This window comes from Penaeus vannamei, chromosome 32 (assembly GCF_042767895.1).
Source record: "Penaeus vannamei isolate JL-2024 chromosome 32, ASM4276789v1, whole genome shotgun sequence".
NCBI lineage: Eukaryota > Metazoa > Arthropoda > Malacostraca > Decapoda > Penaeidae > Penaeus > Penaeus vannamei.
Genome location: NC_091580.1, coordinates 29263400 through 29283399, shown reverse-complemented (window position 1 = coordinate 29283399; position 20000 = coordinate 29263400). Strand labels below are relative to the sequence as shown.

At 36.9% G+C, this 20000-nt stretch overlaps 2 protein-coding genes across 2 annotated transcripts in view; one reads left to right on the top strand and one right to left on the bottom strand.

The window, feature by feature from the left end:
* LOC113807797 (mesocentin) overlaps positions 1-17724 on the bottom strand; it is a 256336-nt gene extending 238612 nt beyond the window's left edge. The window contains exon 1 of the mRNA XM_070144347.1: positions 17708-17724. Coding sequence (XP_070000448.1) covers positions 17708-17716 — 9 coding nt within the window. The 5' untranslated portion in view covers positions 17717-17724. The remainder of the gene's footprint in view (positions 1-17707) is intronic.
* The window catches only part of LOC113818853 (gamma-soluble NSF attachment protein), a 14472-nt gene continuing 1035 nt past the window's right edge, over positions 6564-20000 (top strand). Inside the window, exons 1-9 of the mRNA XM_027371052.2 lie at positions 6564-6713; positions 15978-16045; positions 17029-17113; positions 17408-17425; positions 17570-17777; positions 17995-18065; positions 18156-18220; positions 18656-18768; positions 19969-20000. The exon at positions 19969-20000 is cut by the window's right edge and continues 115 nt beyond it. Coding sequence (XP_027226853.1) covers positions 6655-6713; positions 15978-16045; positions 17029-17113; positions 17408-17425; positions 17570-17777; positions 17995-18065; positions 18156-18220; positions 18656-18768; positions 19969-20000 — 719 coding nt within the window. The 5' untranslated portion in view covers positions 6564-6654. The remainder of the gene's footprint in view (positions 6714-15977; positions 16046-17028; positions 17114-17407; positions 17426-17569; positions 17778-17994; positions 18066-18155; positions 18221-18655; positions 18769-19968) is intronic.

Below are 20000 nucleotides of genomic sequence, written 5' to 3'. Positions count from 1 at the left end.
GGGGGAAAAGCGTATGTGGATGATGTTCTAGTGGACGAGAACACTGTAGGAGACAGGTACATAGAGCAACATCTAAAGAAGTACGGGTTAGTGTGCAATCGCCCCATAGTGTCTTGCTGATTGTGTGCGGGGCCCTGGGCCTGAGTGTCTGTGTGGAGACGGGAAAATCTGGTGGATGACATACCCTACTGAGAGACACGATGGACTTTCCTCCCACCATTGGAAGCTGATGGTCTACTCTCCGATGTGTGGGTGGCTATGCGTGGCTGTGGGTATATCAAACAACGCAGTGAAGATGATGCTGGAGGCAGTAAGGCAGAACGACCTGGGCTGTGGACGCTGGGACGTTGCAGGAAAGGGTGAAGGTTGGTTACACGGTTCACTGGTACTTGGGGCGGCCCTGTAGGTAGATAGACACGAGCTGGCTACAGAAGGACACCGTGGGACCCACCGATCTGGCTGCATTGCACGCACTGATGAAGGGAGTGAATTTGGTGCTAGCTTAGTAGACGTGGAAGTGATGACAAACTCGAGGGCAGTACAACGGCCTGATTGAAAAATAGGCTAAGAACAAAGACTGCAAATGAAATGTTAATAAGGAGGTGAGTGGAGATCAAGGTGTCAGTGGAAGAGTGGGGTGTTAAGATGCAAGTTAAGCTGATCGCATCGAGTGAGAATAAGGCTGGCGGCCTGACATGTGTCCCACAATGGTGTCTGAAGGACGCTGACGCTCTGTGTACAATAGTAGATGGTACCAGTGAAGGCCTGGACAAACTCGCGAGGCTGGCCACTCCGGAGTATGATGGAACTTGTTCTCAAGTCTGGTTGATCCCTCGTGCATACAGCGACCTCTTGAAGCTTGGCAGCAAGTTGGAATGGTTGTTACCCATTTCGTTGACCAACATTCCTTGCAGCTGATTGATTGTGGGTCATCATGGTTCGCTGCCTGAGGGCACTTGTGACTGCAAACCAGCGAATGTGCGATTGAACAACTAGAAGCGATATTCTGTGGGCGGGGAGCACCAGCAGAGATCCTAATGGACAACTCGGCAAACAAGCTGTATAGAGACTGTTTGGATGTGCGTTGTGGAAAACGAGGTTGAGCAAAAGAAGCAGGTCAACAGACAGTCCCATCCGAGTGACACCGTGAGGGTGAGGCCAAGGAGCACGGTGTGGTCAGCACTATGGTGTCGGTGTGACATTTTTGATAAATTATCCAACTGAGCCGTCCCCTATATCTTTATTGCTGTATTTTATTTAGAAGTACAAATAGCGGAACCCGCCTTTACAGCTCATTCAATGGCAATAAACGTAGGGATACCACATTATATTTGGAACAACCAAATGTGTAATATTTCCGTTATGATATAAACAAGATTTGTTTACCATTAATACCATATCGTCCATTTACATCAGTTTATCAAAATAGGTTTTGTAACGATATAAATATTTAATCTATTACCAGCATTAAATCGTACACATAACAGTTAGAGCCAAGAGCACCGGGCCCCGTCGGTCATCAAACATGTTCGTTTGTAATATTTTATTTAGATGTACAAAATTCACATCAATGACATCATATAACATCAATAACAGCCATTCATATATTTAAATTAATTCATGATTTCTTCGAAAAAAAGAACATTTCCAAAGGATATCAGATGATCAGCTAGCAGTAAGGGGTACGCTATGATGCCCAGTGAAACACATAAAGATTATTGATAATGCCACGTTAGGGGGGCGGGGGTAGATCATTTCGAATCCTCAAACTTGGCTTGTTTTTTCACCATATTTATAACCATAAAATAAAAGTTGGCTCATGCTTCATTTACTTTTCTCCTTTCTTTGTGCTTACAAGATTCAAAAGTTTGGCCAGATGTCATATGTTCCATATTTTTATTGAAAATACGAAAAAGAAAAAGGTTCACTGATCTAGAAAAGTTACCCCTAAAATTGACGGTTTCTCTTTTATCCTGAACCCATAGAAAACGGTTGCAATTGAGAGTATGGAGATCTGCTACAGACAGTCGTACAGCAATCGTAAAAGTATCGTGCCAGGGATACTGGAATACATAAACATAATGTATTATTACGTAATGCATACATGGTAAAATGTTCTCCACATATATGATTTACATAATGACATTATAACTCATCATACAAATGCCGTGGTAAAAACAGGAAAAAAATTTATACATTTGTATAAATACACACATACATGTGTATATATATATATGTGTATATGTATATATACATATATATACTATATATAACATATACATCAAGAAGTAATTAGAGAGATCAAGAAAAGTTTTAAAATTCCGAATTTCAACTTCATGTCTCGTCACACATTGTGCAAGTAAAGAGGTAAATCAGGATAGAATCCCTGTGCACAACTAATAAGCCTAAAGTTACTGAATTATCAATGTTAAAAACAAATTGAAAATTACCCTTTCCGTTTCCCACAATCTCGAGTTTGTTATTCCACCGCTAGGGGGAAGGGATCGACACGTCACGTGATTTCAGCGAGAGATAGTTTCTAGTACTTTTTGGCGCGACAATTGAACTAAATAAGGAGAGGTCTACAGTCTTTGATTAATGGAATTAGTATTTTCAAGAAGGAAAATTTTAAATAAAGCAAAAATTATGTCTTAATTAATCATATGGCATCAGAGGTGTCATTTCAGCTGTTTCTTGTGGCGGGGGGAGGGGAGGGGGGGGCAATGGCGAGTTGGCGAGAGAACCGACTAAAATTTAGAAAAAATTGCTCTTCTAGGGTCATTTTAAAGCTGTAACCGGAAATATATAAGTGCAATATAGGAAAAATATGTGGTGGGGGGGCAGTCACCCAGCCCACGCCCAATTTATGCCCCTGTATAACATTCAAAATGATTGACTGGCCAGTTGCCACTGCAAGTAACATGCCACGTTCTTTTTATCGCTTTACTAGTTTTGAAATACATTTTAAAAAATCATAAATTACAATAAAAATCATTCTGAATGCAAGGGAGAAATATATTGCAGACTTGGAGCATTAGAAATGTATACTGGGTTAAACACATGATCAGTTTGTGTTGACGATCCCCTGGATAAATTTAGGTCGTTGACTCATGAAGAAACATCTTATTATTAACTAAAATATAAGATTAACATCACTATGAGGTGCTCATTCGAAGCTTGATATTTAAAGAAAATTTCCAGACAGTAAAATCAATATGGTTAGTTCCATACAAGTAACTATGGAGATTTCAGTTTTTTGTGTCAATAATTCTTTCTCTGACTAAAAGCACTTGAAGGATCGGAAATGCCGTTCCAACTTACGAGATGCTGTGCTGGTAAAATCCCGTTTATTGTGGAGGGAGATGTCACTCATGGAGACAGAGTGACACTAATTTGGGGAGGAATGGAAAAAGTGAAGTACAGAGAAGTACCCGAGACATGAACTACCGAGTCCCATCTACCTGAGGTTTAGAACGAGCTTGTCACTTGCCCATCTGAGAGAGACGGGCAAGTGGCACCCGTCCATGTGGAGAGGCACGAAACAGGCGAAAACAAAGTCCACAAAATTGGTAGACTTTGGGTACAACAGACCATAAAGATACGGAGAGTTCCAGCTCCCTGCTACCAGATTGTTCAGGAAAGAACAACACTAGTCAGAACATGAAGAGAAAAGGTGTCAACCAGTTAGAAGGTGATCTTGTGCGGGTAAATGAAGAGTCTTAACTTTTCGGTTTATTACACTTCAAGGAACCAGTCTGTCCAGTACGTTGAGGAAATGTCCTTTTTTATTACTGATTCATGCGGCCAGGTATTTGGTTCCGCCTGCTGGAGTGTCAGAGTCATACCAGAGGTACCACAGTGAATTGGGGCGAGTTTGCAGGGCTTGCTCAAGACGAGAGATGTAGATCGACCGGAATGCGCCAGGTCTTGTACTGCAGGAGCGCCAAATGCCAGGTCCGGGGATGTTGTGGCCCCAGAAGGTTCGGCGGGAAGGTCGCTGACTTCGATCACTAGATGTGTGAAGCGCCATCGTCCGGTGTTTTGGGATACTGTCTACAGGAATCGGTTTTCAGAGAACATTGGGAAAATACAGCTAGCGGTGGACCAATAGGAAGTGTATCGCAAAAGCCAATTGAGTGGGGACGAATGACAGCTATCCAAGCGAGAAGGCCTGCATAGTGGAACGACACTGAGTGAAGCCCCAGGTGAGTAGAATAAAGGAAAAAAACTACTTGTGAGCACACCATTATCGAAAGTAATTACAGATAAAACTCTAGAAGTTAGAGAACCAAAACACCCTTAAAACCAACCTTGACAAGGAATCACACGGATGAGATTTCCCCACTAGTCGAAACAACGAATGAACAGTTATCACCGGAAAGGTAATAAATTAAAGGACCAAAATCAGAGAAAGGTCCCATGAAACGTCCAAGTTATAAACAGAATCCCAAAAGGTCCGACTCAGACAGCCAGCGCACAAGTAAGGTGAGTTCCCATTGCAAAAGCACCTCTGATTAAATGGAGGTAAAACATAATGACAAAGAAACAATAGAAATGGGAAAATTCCAAAAATAAAGTCGCAGTTTCGGGGTAGAATCCATAAAGCAGAGTTCCCGAGTCTCTATAGCGTGTGAAAACAACGGGAAAAAAACGTTAATATATTATAAACAAAAAAATACCCGGTTGAAGGAGATCAGTTCCCATCGCTTGTGAAAACAATAATGCTACCATTTAAGAATATTATCATCAAACCAAAAAAAGAACAAGAAAATCCTTCCCCAAGAGTCCCTAAAAGAAAAGAATCCTTAAAAAATCCCCACAATCTCACGTAAACAGACGAGCGAAGGGAATTCTTACTATTTATAAAAATGATGAATATAAACCTTTAACTGAGAGAGTAATAAACATGATACAAGAGAAAAATCCTGCAAAAAGTCCCAATCGCAGAAGAGAATACGTAAGCAAGAGCTAAGACAGTTCTCCACTTAGGAAATCTTTGAGTAAACACCTCATATTTCTGTCATAATAATCTAAACACCAAACCGTCTTTAAAAAAAAAATCCCCAAAAGAGAAGAGAATCCTTAATGACCCACCACGGCGTGTGACCTTATAAACGAGATGAGTTCTAACTACTTGTGAAACAAATAATTACCCCCCCCCCCAAAAAAAAAAAAAAAGATAATAATAATAATAATAGTAATAATAATAAAAAAATAAACAAAAATAGAAGTCCCTGAAAGAGCAGCGAACCCCCAATGACCCACCTTAACACATGAACCTATGAGCGAGGGGAATTTCCGCATGAATGAGAATAAACATTTCCTTTCTAATATTATATTAACCTAAACACCAAACTCTGACCAAAAAAAAAAATCCCTAAAAGTCCTCAAAAGAGCCGAGAATCCCTCAAGGGCGCATGAGCGAGACGACTTTCCACCCTTAATGAAACCAATAAATAAACAACTCAAAACCATCATAATTTAGATATCTAATCCCTCTAAAATCCCCTAAAAGTCCCCAAAAGAGCCGAGAATCCCTGAAGGATCACATCGGCACATGAGCGCATGAGCGAGACGAGTTCCCGCCCTTAAATAATCATTAAACAACCAACCATAATCATTTCAATATGTAAACCCCCTCAGAATCCCCTAAAAGTCCCCAGAAGAACTTGTAAAATACTATGAATGAACATTACTATCTGATACTATATTATTCTAAACTCCAAACCCCCTCTAAAATCCTAACTCTTAATTAAAACCACAATAATTTACCTATCTCATCCCCCCGAAATCCCCTAAAAGTCCCCAAAAGAGCCGAGAATCCCTCAAAAGCCGCATCAACACGTGAGCGAGACGGGTTCTCATCACTTGTAAAAACTATGAATAAACATCTCTTTCTAATATTATATTATTCTAAACACCAAACCCCCTAAAAAATCCCCTAAAAGTCCCCAAAAGAGCCGAGAATCCCTCAAAAGCCGCATCGGCACGTGAGCGCATGAGCGAGACGAGTTCCCATCCTTAAATAACCATTAAACAAACAACTCTAATGAATAACCTTAATAATTTCAATACTTACACCCCCTCAAAATCCCTTAAAAGTCCCCAAAAGAGCCGAGAATCCCTCAAAAGCCGCATCGGCACGTGAGCGCATGAGCGAGACGAGTTCCCACCGCTTGCAAAAAACTATGAATAAACATCACTATCCAATACTATATTATTCTATACACCAAATCCCCTAAAAAATCCCCTAAAAGTCCCCAAAAGAGCCGAGAATCCCTGAAGGGTTGCCGCGGCACGTGAGCGCATGAGCGAGACGAGTTCCCACCCTTAAATAACCGTTAAACAAACAACTCTATTTAATAACCATAATAATTTCAATACTTAAACCCCCTAAAAATCCCCTAAAAGTCCCCAAAAGAGCCGAGAATCCCTGAAGGGTCACATCGGCACGTGAGCGCATGAGCGAGACGAGTTCCCACCGCTGGTAAAAACTGCGAATAATCATCAATAACCAATACCATATTATTCTAAGCACCAAACCCCCTAAAAATCCCCTAAAAGTCCCCAAAAGAGCCGAGAATCCCTCAAAAGCCGCATCGGCACGTGAGCGCATGAGCGAGACGAGTTCCCACCGCTTGTCAACACACTAACATGGCAGCCACGAAGAAAATCGAAGAGGCGCTCGCTCACATCAGAGAGGCCGAAAAAAGGTATGTAGGATTCGAGTACGGGGTTGAATAGGTTTGCTGGAGGTGCAGGAGGTACGGAGGCATAGGATGCGGGTGTGAAAAGGCCCTGAGGTCAACGCAGGGAGACAGGGAGAGGGATTCTCTCGCCAGCCTCTGTCACGTCACTCTGTCACCTTGGAAGAAGGGGCGTCACTACCTCACGTCTTTTTGGGACTCATTTCTCTCAGACATGCACTTTTTCGTGTCTTTCTAAGCGTCTTCGGGGATATGGTGACGGCAGGCGAGAAATGGATGGAAATAGGACATTATTTTAGGGAGAAAACCCTTTTTTTGTTGGATGGGGTCGAGATCGTCGTCAGGAGAGGCACACTTCGCGAGGAAAGATAAGATTCTCATAAGCTTCGATTATCGTGAGAATTGGCCATCATGAGGGTGGATTATCATGGGAATTGTCAATCATGAGGGTGGATTATCATGGGAATTGTCTGTCATGAGGTCCGATTGTCATGGGAATTGTCTGTCATGAGAGTAGATCATCAAGGGAAATGTCTGTCATGAGGGTGGATTATCATGGGAATTGTCTGTCATGAGAATAGTTTATCATGAGGACGGGTTTAGAAAAAGAAGAAGTAGAATGAGGATAGATTATGTAGTAGATTAAAGCATGATGATAAATTATCTGATCGAATTGTCTTGACATTATTGGATAAGAATTGTGACGAGGATAGATTGTCAAAAGAATAGTTCATCACGAGGATAGAAGCAGAAAGATGATGCAATGCGTTTGTTTGTTTTTTCACATTGTTTAAATAATTTTGGGATGGATTTTTGGGGTTTTGGGACATTTTCATTTGGCTTATCAATACCTATACTATAACTCAGCCTCATGCCGTTAAATTTGGCTTATTTTATGGGAAATGAGTGGATTAGAGCGAGCGGGTTTGGGTGTGTCGGTGATCTGTTACTTCAAGAATTATGTCTATTTTATGACACTATTAAAGATGTCATCATTTCTTGCATATCTTAGTTTTAGCTGTTATCTTGTGTTATCATAGATTGTCATAGAAAAACAGGAAAGTGGGCGGCATCAAGTGAAAAGTCTATTAAATATCTTGCATCCCAAGAGTTGCATCTGCTTTTGATATTTCAATAGATTTAACCTTTCTCTAGCATATAATCAGTAGACTATTACATATGATTCATTTCTTCATTATGTTATAGGAAACATGATGTATTGGGCAGGTGGGCGTGGGAGTTCTGCTTTGTCATCTCAAAGTTGCACCATTTTTGACATTTTATTTTTTCTTTCTTTTTTTTTGTCATTAAATACTTTTTTATCTAGCATTTGCTCTTGTATTTGCATCCTACTTATGATACATTAACATGTTATTGATTTTTATGAAATTGGTTCCACTGTTAAAATGAGATTTAAGAAAAATGATGAGTGAGTGATACCATCTTAAAGTTCTACTATCAGAGGTAAAGATTCAGTAAAAGAATAATGAATAAAAGGTTCAGTAGAAAAGGTTACATTATGGTGAAGAAAAAGAAAGAGTAAAGTTTAAAAAGATCAATATAAAAGGTACTGTAGGGAAAAAAATGTATGTTGTGCATTTATGTATAAATGTGATTATTTTATACTGTACTAAAATATTTCTTAATGGTAAAAGGTATAGGAGTTAAAAGAAACATGTTTTGTGTATAGAGATCACTCTTAGCAGTAGATATGGATATGGGTGTGTCTGTATCAAAATTAGTGTTGGAATTCTAGAAAGAGTGTAAGATAGTTACAAAATGTTCTTCATAGCATATCAGGAAATGTTATTTATTATTGCAAACTGTGATTTGAGCATTTACAGAATAATTATGATATTGAAATAATAGAAATTAGATTTTTAAAGATTACTTTTTGATAAAGCCTATACTAAGGCATATTCTGTATAATAAAAAGCAATGGGAAGTGTTCAGAAGACGGTTCTATAAGTACTCTCAGACTTCATGCCTTCACAGAACCAATATATGAAACTTTTCTTAGGAGAAGGGGGATTTACACAAAAAAAGAAATAGAGGGAGAGCATAAAACACTATCAAAGATTAGCATATTTTAAATACCTTTTCTTTTCTTATGAATTTCATTGTTTTTGTTTATTAAGAAGTTGACCCCATAAATAAGCATAAACTTAACCCCTACACTTGAGTCACCTTAATTCTAGTGTCATAATAGGGATATATTGATTATAGGAAGATACAAAAAGGTGAAAAGTTGCAGTATCCATCAAAGAACGGGTGTAGTCTGATGGTACGAATCACCCTTCAAATACCTCATAGTCTGATAATATAGAACCAAGCTGGTAGATCTTCTTGTTGAGTTATTGTAAGTCTAACTATTCCAGGCCTGTGGAATATATGTGGTTTGTCAGTTAATGCTGAAGTGTTGCAGTGATTGCTCAGTGATGTGACACTCCCATGTCACAGCTTTAAGCAGATTTAAAATGGTTTTAGGGAGAAGATACCTTGTGTTAATATTGCTGTGAGCGATGCACAGAGATAAAGTGTTCACATGATATCCTGGTTTTAGGACTAAGTCTCTGGAGGGTGCATTGTTGTCAATATTAGATACTGAAAAAAGTTCCCTTTCAAAAGCCATGGTTAGTGTTAGTTGAGGAAGACCCAAGGAATTACATTTGATAAACTCTTTAGCTCTGTGAGGCTCAAATAGTTTAAGACTAGATAGGTTCACAAGTAGGTTAGCTTTAGGTTAAGATTTGATTCAGACAGTTTTGGCAAGTCTAGACTAACCCATTTGTGGTGGGAGTGAAACTTGCCAAGTTCTGCTCTTGCTACGGAAGTTAGCTATAGTTTCCCACCAGGGCAGTTGTCCAGCTTGTAGCATCATGCACAATTTTGTTTCTTTTTCTCTCTTTTTTTTCTTTTCTTTTTTTTTACCACCACATGAACAAGCCTGAAGGATTGATCTGAGGTGTGGTCAATCAAGGCATAAGCATCCCTTTATTGATTTTATGTTTTATGCTCTCCTTTCAACATTCAGGGCACACCTTGTCACTAAAAAGACAAGGGAACTTGGAACAGACTATTTAGGAGCATCAAATTAATCTTTATAAAATGTAGTCATTCTTGAAGAGTTAATACTCTAAATCCTTACACCTCCACACATCATGTTGCACAGCTTTGGTCTTAGCAAAAAGGTATGATATGATTAGGTGTCATCCAGCATCTGGGATTCTTCACCACGTCACAATGACACATCACTTGTCACGAAAGGGTTAAGTAAAGTTAGGCTAAGGTTTATATTTAGGTTAGTTTATGCTAGTTTCATTAGCATTATCTAAGTGTGGAATCTGCAAGTCCTGGATTATCACCACATGGCATAGATCTGATCTGCTTGCATTGTTAGTAGATTTATGGGAACTAGACCTGAAACCTTCTTTGCCATAACCAGCAGTCTCTAGCTGGCAAAGATAATCTGTAGTTTTAGGATAAGGAATTTTAAGTTTAGGTATTTGTAATGAATATTTTTACCAACCTTAGTTAACATTTGTAAGAGCTATACATTGACCTCTCACTTGACCCGCTTACTGGCAGGCCTTCAGTGCTTCGGAATTAGAATTAGAACAGAGGAGTCACTTTACTGATTGGGTTAAGACCGAACATTTCACACCAGTCATACGTATGTATACATAGACTTTTTACATGAATCACTTTAATATATATATATATATATATATATATATATATATATATATATATATATATATATATATATATATATATATATATATATATATATATTACATGAATCACTTTAATATTTGTTTGACTGGTGTGAAATGTTCTGCCTTAACCCAGTCAGTATAGTAACTCCCCTGTTCCAATCATGGCAGTAAGCAGAGTTTCCTGCATCCTAATTGCCTCAGTCAGGTACATGCCCTTTTCGCATCATGTGTGTTCTGGTTGACCTTTCACCTTCAGCCAGAGTAACATTTAGAGGGTTGTTTGCCCAGGGAGATTAATATTTACCTTTACAAATCGTGTGTTCTTCTATAAGGCTATTGGCTGATCTATGTCCTAGGTCTTCTCGGAAGTGAGGTAGCATCGGAAAGATTGAGGAAAACAATACCCTGAGTTCATCGATGATCCATTTGTGATTGTTTTTATTATAGTATTGATTAGTGCAAGGACCTCCATGAACAGAAGTGAAATGTGTGATAAATTGTATCCTTTTCATGCTTTTGGACTTTTTTTTATGAGAATTGTCTTCCTGAAAAATGAAAAATTTTGAAATATGTATCTCATCAAAAAAGAGATAGATGTGTATTTATAGAAAATTGATTTGGCCAGAATTTTATATAGTTCCTACTTAAACCAGAAAGAGAGGAATATATTACATAACTGTTTTTCAGATATTTGCATTACAAATCTAACCTCGCTCACAATGCTTATGCTTACGAGGGCAGAAGACCAGCTACATAAGATAGTGATAGAATGTTTGGCACCCATATAAATTATATTCTTCCATGGATAATAAGGAATTTCTATCTCCATTGAAAATTACTTACAAAACAAGACCTGTAAAGTAAAATAACAAGCAATTTCATGTAAATAAAGAACTTGTGGGTTGTAGGGAGATTACAAAATATCCATCTTTCGATATTTATTTTTATTTTATTTTATTTACTTATTGTTGTGTGATGTTAAACCATAAGAGTTAGTGTATTATAAGAGAAGTGGTTGACTTGCCATAGTTCATTCTTATTTTGTGGCCCACTTATATAAAACAGTGGTTATGACAACACAACACCAGAGAAGATATAAGCTGCCAGCCTGTGTTGTATAGACCAGTGTTTCCCTATATTTTCTTCTTCTTCTTCTTCTTCTTCTTCTTCCCCACCCCCCTTTCTTTTTCTTTTTATCTTTAGATTTTCACTGCATATATCTTACCTCTTTGCCCTTCATGTATGAATATGAATAATATAGTTTAATTCTATTTGTGACAAAGTATGAATGCAAGACTAGACGATTTACAAGAAAAGTCCGGGCAACATACTCTTTCTACCTTGAGTTTCAGTGCAGAAAATCTATGCACATGCATATTTATTTTTTTACACTGGGACACTGAAACACTTCTTTTACAATCCATTCCCTTATCTTTGATATTTCTAGAGGTTAAACTTGGAATTAAGAAGGGTCATACTTCAGTAATGCTACTGAGTTATTTATAGAATTACTATAGAGACTTCATACAATCATCAAATAGTCTTTGATTTTTATGGAACTCATGTGTGGGTATATGTGCATTTATGTTTGTGCACTTTTTTGTATATATTTTTCCACTGAGGAGGGGGTGCACCAGTGTGCCTGCGAGTGAATTTAGATAGTATCATAACCTCTTTCCGCCAGGTGGCATGTTTGTATATGCTATGGCTGTTGTGGACCAAGTAGCATGTGACATCGCATCATGACTATTTGTATGCCGTTGGCTTATTGGACAGGGTTTGTTTTTCTTTAGTGGTATCATTTCTATGGTGAAACTTTTAGGCAACAGCACCTAGAGTGAAGGTAAACTTTTTTTTTTTCTTCCTTTCTTTTTTTATGATATCAAAATGTAAGCCTTTTGGTGCGTAATATTGCCCACTACTGAACGAGCTGTGCGGAAACAGGGAAACTGTCAATGCATGCCAACAACCCCGCATTTAATTACCACTTGCCAAATTTTTTAACCTGATGTTAATGGGTTAAGTATATCAGTTTTACATCAGTTCTCCAATAATGTTGTACTTTCATTCTGTTTTGATTGTTCATTACACTGGTTTATTCTGACATATTGTTCATTCTTTATTATTATTAATATTATTAAGAAGAGAAAGACCAGGGCTGGGACCATCATATTCATTGGGTGATGTTTTGAATTAATTAACCTAAATCCATTTTCAAGTCAATCTATTGGGAGAAAGTCCAATATAGGGATTACTATAAAATAACATAAAAACCTAGAATGGGGCTTTGCAAATTAGAAAAAAAATAAACTAATAAAACAAGTAAAAGATCTAAAGTAATTAAAACCTCATAAGAATTTGAAAAGTGAATGTAGAATTAAATGACTAGGACAGAAAGAATGTAAAAATTCAGCTGAAACAGTAAATGAATGGATAAAAACAAAAATAACTAGACAGGCTTAAAAAATGTGAGTGGTGCAGAGCTTTCATTATGGCTGAGTGTTGGTTTATGGATGGTAGTATGCTCTCCATAATAAGGAGCTGCTGATGTTATGGCGTGCTTGCCAAGACTGAGAAATCTCTGCGATGTATGGGGTGATCTGTGTCATCTGCTTGATTCCTGATTGCCGAAGAGAGTGGTTTGGTCATTTGATTGCCAATTCAGTCAGAAATACCCAGATACTGTGAGATGCATGTTTTCAGATGTTTGGTTGTTTTACTAATACATGATGCCTTATAGCTATCACACGCATATTTGTAGATAATGTTTGATCTTAATTCAGATGGAATTTTCTCTTTGAATTTGAAAAGATTTTGGATAGTGAAAATAACTCTTTGATATGTGGGTAGAGTTCACTGATTAGTTTGGATACTTTTTGTTTTAACTGGAGGTTGGATGGACCTGTGTAAAATGATGGGAAAGTAAAGCAATTTCTTCTGTTCCGTAACATTGGATTCTTTATTGTTTATGATGTTGCTCAGTGTTTTACCGAAGTATGTATCAGTAAAATGTTTGGGGAAGCCGTTATTATTATTATTATTATTATGATTATCATCATCATTATCATTGCCCTGAAGATATAAAGTTAGAATTACCAGTCTACATTTTGTCTAAAGTTTGGCCAACATAACACTCATTACAGCTATTCATATCTATTCATTACCCCTCTTGATATTCTTTGGACAATGTCTGTTATATATAAACATTTCATTGAAGTCACGAGTGAAAGTACTCAACATTCAGCTAAGCTTTACCAATTTCTTTCTTCACGTAGGTTGCAGAGCCCATGGTATAAGTTATTATAGGAGAAGCTGTAGGTAAGCTCGGTAAAACGAAATAATCTATTGCTTTTTTAATGCACATGCAGCTGTAGTTTGTTAGCTGTATTTTGCAAGTAGTACACATTCAGATAAAGTATACACAGTAAAAGTATTGTATCACTTGTCATCTTGTTTTTTAGGAATAAAGTAAGAATTTCAGAATTATAATGAATGATCTGGTGAATTCTTATAAATGCCAAAGTTGATTTAAAAAAATAACTACAACTTTTTATGTGTAAGTATTGCTGCAGTTCAAGAACCTTACCTTAACAGGAAATAGATATTTATGATATTTAGACCTTCAAAACTGAAAATTCCTTCCATTTTTGATTGGGACATAAAGGATGGAGAACTCAGTGAAATTTCCTACTATAAGTTCTCAGAATAGATGCCTTCGCTATTACAGTATCTCATTTACCTCACCTGAAAGGTATGAAATATGTAGGAATAGAATAAGATTTATGCTAGTGCCTATGTTTGAGGTCATTGAAACCATGAAGAACGCAGAGTTGATAGTGTAAGGAAATTCCAGCAGGAGTCAAGGAAAATGAGTAACTTCCATAGGGTGTTTTATAGAGAAATTAGTTCAGTCTTTCTTGTTGTTCTTTCAGTTATGTCTTTTTTATTTAATTTATGTTCTACTTTTGTATATATTATATTTCTTTCTCTTATATGTAGATTCTTTTCTATAATCTAATTCCATGGGGAATTATGATTTCTTAAAAGTCAGATTTCTTGCTAGAAAGAAAGAAAGGAAGACAATGAAAGCTAGCTTGATTGTTTAAAACAGTTGATATAAGAAGATAATACAGTTGCAGACAGGCAAAAGGTGAATAGGACAGAATACTGGTGGCACTCTCAGGTTGGTAAAATTGTCCACCATTCCGGAAAAGGACATAGTTTTACACTACCCACCATCTAAATGTTTAAAAATTCACTGTAAGCAAGATACCCATGTGAAAATCCCTAAATGCAGAATATGCACTGAACTTAGACATATATTATAGTTTAGATATATGTATGACCGAGCTCCTGCACATCCTATGCAGTTTGCATTTAGGCATTTTATTTTGAATTAATTTTGTTTTACTTAACAAGTGATTGTTATCACTTATCACACAATCCTAAAGTTTCATCATCCTGTTGCAAATAGCTGCCCCTTCACAACTCTCCACATCACCCAGTTCTCACAACTGGCTGTATGCAATATCGAACATGTAAAGCCAGCTCACGACAGAGTTTGCATATCTTAAAGCAACATCAGGCCTTCTATTGATGGAGAGACATGAATAGAAGTATATTTAGGTAATATAAGTTCCTGCTTACTCTTTGTGCTTTTGTGTGTGTGGATGGATGGATGGATGGATGGATGGATGTGTATGTGTCTGAATCTGATTATTCTTTAGCTATATACGCTACATATGCATTCCTATAATGTAAACCCATGTTTTTACCTGGACATGGTTTCAGTTATCCATATTTGATTCCTCATAAGGTGAATTGTAACATGGAAACCATTTTTTACTTGCACAGTATTAGTGCATACTATTACCTTCGATAATTTTCCATGAAAGTCTCCAGCTAGGCCTATTTAGAGAGGAATAGTGCAAATTGCACTTTTTGCCTCACTACCGTCAGCAATACATGTCATTAAACATCTTTTGCTTCAATGCTGGAAGCAAGGAATTGAATGTGTTGTTAATACATGTGCATGTATAATAAATATGTAATATATATCAATACTGTACACATATAATTTCTTCTTGAAAATATATTCTCATCCTTAATATCATTGTTATGCATTTAAGTTAGTCACATTTATGTACCAGAATCCAAGGACTTTACAATGTTTTTGGAATGAAGACCAGATAATATTAAAGTCTATAGGTTTGAATATTTTCTTTACAAGATACTGGAGATGTTAATGGAATGGGAAAATGTCAAAATTAGGTTGTGTTGTTAGGATATATAGAATATAACATCTAGTACTGATAGTTTGTCTGGTTATTAAGAATTCCAAGTGCACTGCGACTGTGTGTTTAGCCCTTGGCATAAATCCGATTTCTTCCTCCTCCTTCAGGTTGTTATGATAATTGAGTTTATACACATTGCTTATTAGAATCTTATAAGAAAAATTGGTCTCGGGTTTAAATGTCAAAACTTTATTCTGTCGAGGAAAAGTATGACCTAAAAAGTAATGATTAATATTTTGTATCTTCATTTATTTCAGTCTCAAGACAAGCCTCCTGAAGTGGAAGCCTGACTATGACGTCGCAGCCGATGAGTATAATGCTGCAGGTAAGGTTGTTTTTTTAATAATAATTATAATGGTAATAATTTGATGTTATTACATTTTAATGTAATTCTCTATGTAACAATAGTTATATCAATTTTAGGGATCTGAAATTAATATCTGATATATCTTTGCTATTTTTACAAGCCCAGTGGCCTCTTCTTTACAATATTAGCCATGTAGATAGATAGATTGTTGAATAGGTACAGATAGATTTTACAGTTGAGAAGAAAGGTATTAGTTCATAGATAGCAGAAAAATCAAAGCTCCCACAAGAAATACAAACCACACGTACATGTGGCTCAACTATCATTTCTCAGAAAATACTCCCACAATAGAAGTTATTTATTGGCTTAAAGAGTCTTATATCTGCTACAAGTTATTTTCTGCCCGAAGACAATTTCTTTCTCCTCTGCATATGTTCAACCATTTCTCTCTCTCTCTCTCTCTCTCTCTCTCTCTCTCTCTCTCTGTCTCTCTCTCTCTCTCTCTCTCTCTCTCTCTCTCTCTCTCTCTCTCTCTCTCTCTCTCTCTCCATTATATAACAGTCACATCACACAGATCTAACGGGTTAATGTTGAGTAGGGGCAATGATCATTTTTAATGCTTCTAAAGTATTTACTGTGACAAGTCCCTCTGTTTGCATACTTCATGCATGTGTCTGTAGGTGCATTTGCATATATATGTGTGTGTGTGTGTGTGATCGTGTGTGTATGTGCATGCTTGCGTGCTTATGAGTGAGTGTATGTATATATTAATTTGTATGTGTGAACATGTGTATTTTCATTAAATGTATTTCTTCTCCTTTTTGTCCCCCTCTATCACTCTGTTTCAGCTCCTAATTTTTCCCTGCTTGAACCTGTTACCACAGCTCCAGCACCTCAGCCATCTCCTATGTTACATCCGTGTCACCATATTTTTGCTCCTCCTTGCTCCCATATGATTTTTTCTTCTGCGTTACTAAGACAACCATTACTTTTTTTTCCAGCAACCTGTTACAAGACGGCCAAGCAGTATACCCAATGCCGAGAGTGTCTCCTGAAGGCGGTGGAGTACTACAAACTCAATCGATCGTATCCTTTTGAACGTGTTATTTTATCTTCAAAATCTTGTGAAAGTTTACATCATATATCAAATGTCTGAAGATTTGAAACTAATCATCTTTATTGACAGATCTCTATACTATATACTGTTACAGATAAGTTCACATATTTAACATAATTAAACACAAGAGGATTGTAGTTTTGTGAAATTATTAGTTTTGGTAAGCTTTGCCTACAGGTATATTTAGAGATGTCCTATTACATGCTGGTTTTTGTATATTTTGGTGAGATAGTAATGTTATTTTCCCTAACCAGTGACTTCAGATTCTTTTCAGCTGCCAAGTAAGCTCCCTTGACAGTTGTTTGTTTATAACTTTTGTTGTTGTTATTGATGGTGTCTTATTGGTCTATATGAAAAGTGTAAATTTTGTTATTTAGAAAGAACAACAGCACTAGAATATAGATTAATAACAATTTCCATTCCAGATGCTTAGATCAGGCTGTTCTGATTAGCAAGGAAATGGGAGACTTGGACAACGTGTTCAAGTTTTGCGAGCGAGCTGCTTGCATGTATCAGGAGCACGGAATCCCTGACACCGGAGCACTTTCCTTGGATAAAGGCGCCAAAATCATCGAACACCAGCTTCCCGAAAAGGCTCTTCATCTTTACGAGCATGCTGTGGATATTGTCATGGTAAGGGAGCTTATTAGGTAAAGACTGTGTATAGTGATATCTTGGTTATTATTGGACTTTTCAAATGTTGATCTCTTCATAGTATGTGATCATATTTCTAAAAATCATTAATCCTGCCAGATGATTTATGACGTAGCAAAATTATTTCAATGGGAAGACAATATATGTACCCATGTCATATGGCATTGTTGTACTTAAAGTTAATATACGTAAACAGATTGAAGATCGACCCAGGCAAGCAGCAGAGTACCAGAGTAAAGTGAATCGAATCAACGTTAAGTTACAGAAGTGAGTATTGTATGTAATCTGCTTGCTTTTAAAGTGAATATCCTTTTATAAATTGTACACTGTATGTTTATTCATTTTACTTCCTTCCAGATATGATGCAGCTACTGACTCCATCAGGAGAGAAATTGGTTACCACCAAGCAAGTGAGAACAATCGTAAGCATCATCAGACTTTGTTTTTGTTTTTGTTTTTCTTTTTTCTTTTCTTTTCTTTTTCTTTTTCTTTTTCTTTCTCTCTAGATTTCTTCTATAAGTTTTCATCATGTGTACATTATTTCTAATGGTAGTTATGTCATCTCCTTCAATATTATTGTCATTTTTTAAGAATTATAGGGAAAAAATACTGATATGTTCCATACATACACTACATTACTTTACTACATTCTTTTGTTTTATCATAGAAAAATTAGTTATTGACATCTAGAAATATGACAGCATGATGTATTACAGTATACATTTATGAGGCACTGTGCAGGGAACTATTAATCCCATGGATTTTTTTTCTTTTTTTATTCTTCCAAGAAATTGGAAAGATTGCGAATTGAGTAAGCTAAAATTGAGTGAGCTAAAAGTTATGCATTTCTCCAATAGCTGCTATTGGACGGCTGGCAGTGGCTCTTGTCCTCGTCCAGCTAGCAAGAGGAGACCCAGTAGCAGCTGAGAAAGCTTTCAGAGAATGGGGTGCTTACTGTGACCAGGAGGAGGTGAGTTGTGCTGGAATAAAGTTTCTGTAATTAGAATACCAGTAGAGATAGGGTTTCTGTGGTATGATTCTTGGTAAGGGAATGTTTTGTGATCATTTCTGCAGTGAGTTAGGTTTATATACATAAACTGAATAAACCTATTTTCAAAACAAAGTCATATAAATAACATAAATACAAGGTGGTGGAACAGGGTCCCTAATTATGAGAGTCCCTATCATCATCAGTAAATTCATCATTTTCGCAAGAAAGCAATGAATGAATGCTGGGTATGTGTAGGAATCAGCAGCATGTACCCGCCATGACAATAAGGACAGTTCTGGCAGTAGGAGAGTACCCAGAATCCCTGCACCTTCTAGGGAAACATGCTAGACACTACCAGGCAATTAATTACTGCCCATACAAGACATATATTTAGTGTAAAAAACATATATTTTTAAAATGACAGACGTGAGAAACCTCTGGGTGTACCTAACGCAAGTATGTCATATGACATGAAAATCACTTAGTGGGTTAACTGACAAGGAAAAACAGTGGGAATAACATAGTTTTAGATAACAATAAAAAACATTAGAATTGCTTACTGATTATATATGATGTCCTGCAAGTTTTTATGCTTCATCCTATTGATTGGATTTTGATCATGAATTAGGTCTTAGATGTTTACCTGTTAGTTTTTAATAAGAGAAGGTGAAATATCTGAAAAAACAGTAGTGGTAGTATAGTGGAATTGAATGAAAGTGTTTATTAACCCCAAGCCGCAGGGCATGGTATGTATGTACATGTCATTGCCCATTGTGTGTGTTGGATTCACCAATGAGCTAATTACACGAACTACATCTCACCTGTTTACCCTTTTCCTTGATTTTCAATGATATTTTTTCATATTTAATACTGCTGTTAATAATGTCAGTAACATTATAGTAATTATAATGATTATAGCAAAAATATTAGTGTCAATATTCATAGCATTAATAAAAAACAACAACATTTTCCCACTTTATCAAGGAAAAGTGAGGTTGCAAGATCTAGTAATTGACTCCTTTGTTGCTAAGTATTAGCAGAACCATCTATACACGGAAACATTTAACCAAGCATTGCCAAAGAGAAGGCACATTTTTCTGTTGACATTGGGTTAATGTTACAAATAGAACAGTTTATCACAGTGCAGTTGTGATTAGCCTTTTGTACTTTGTCTTCAAGGTTTCAACACTGGAGATGCTGATCCAGGCCTT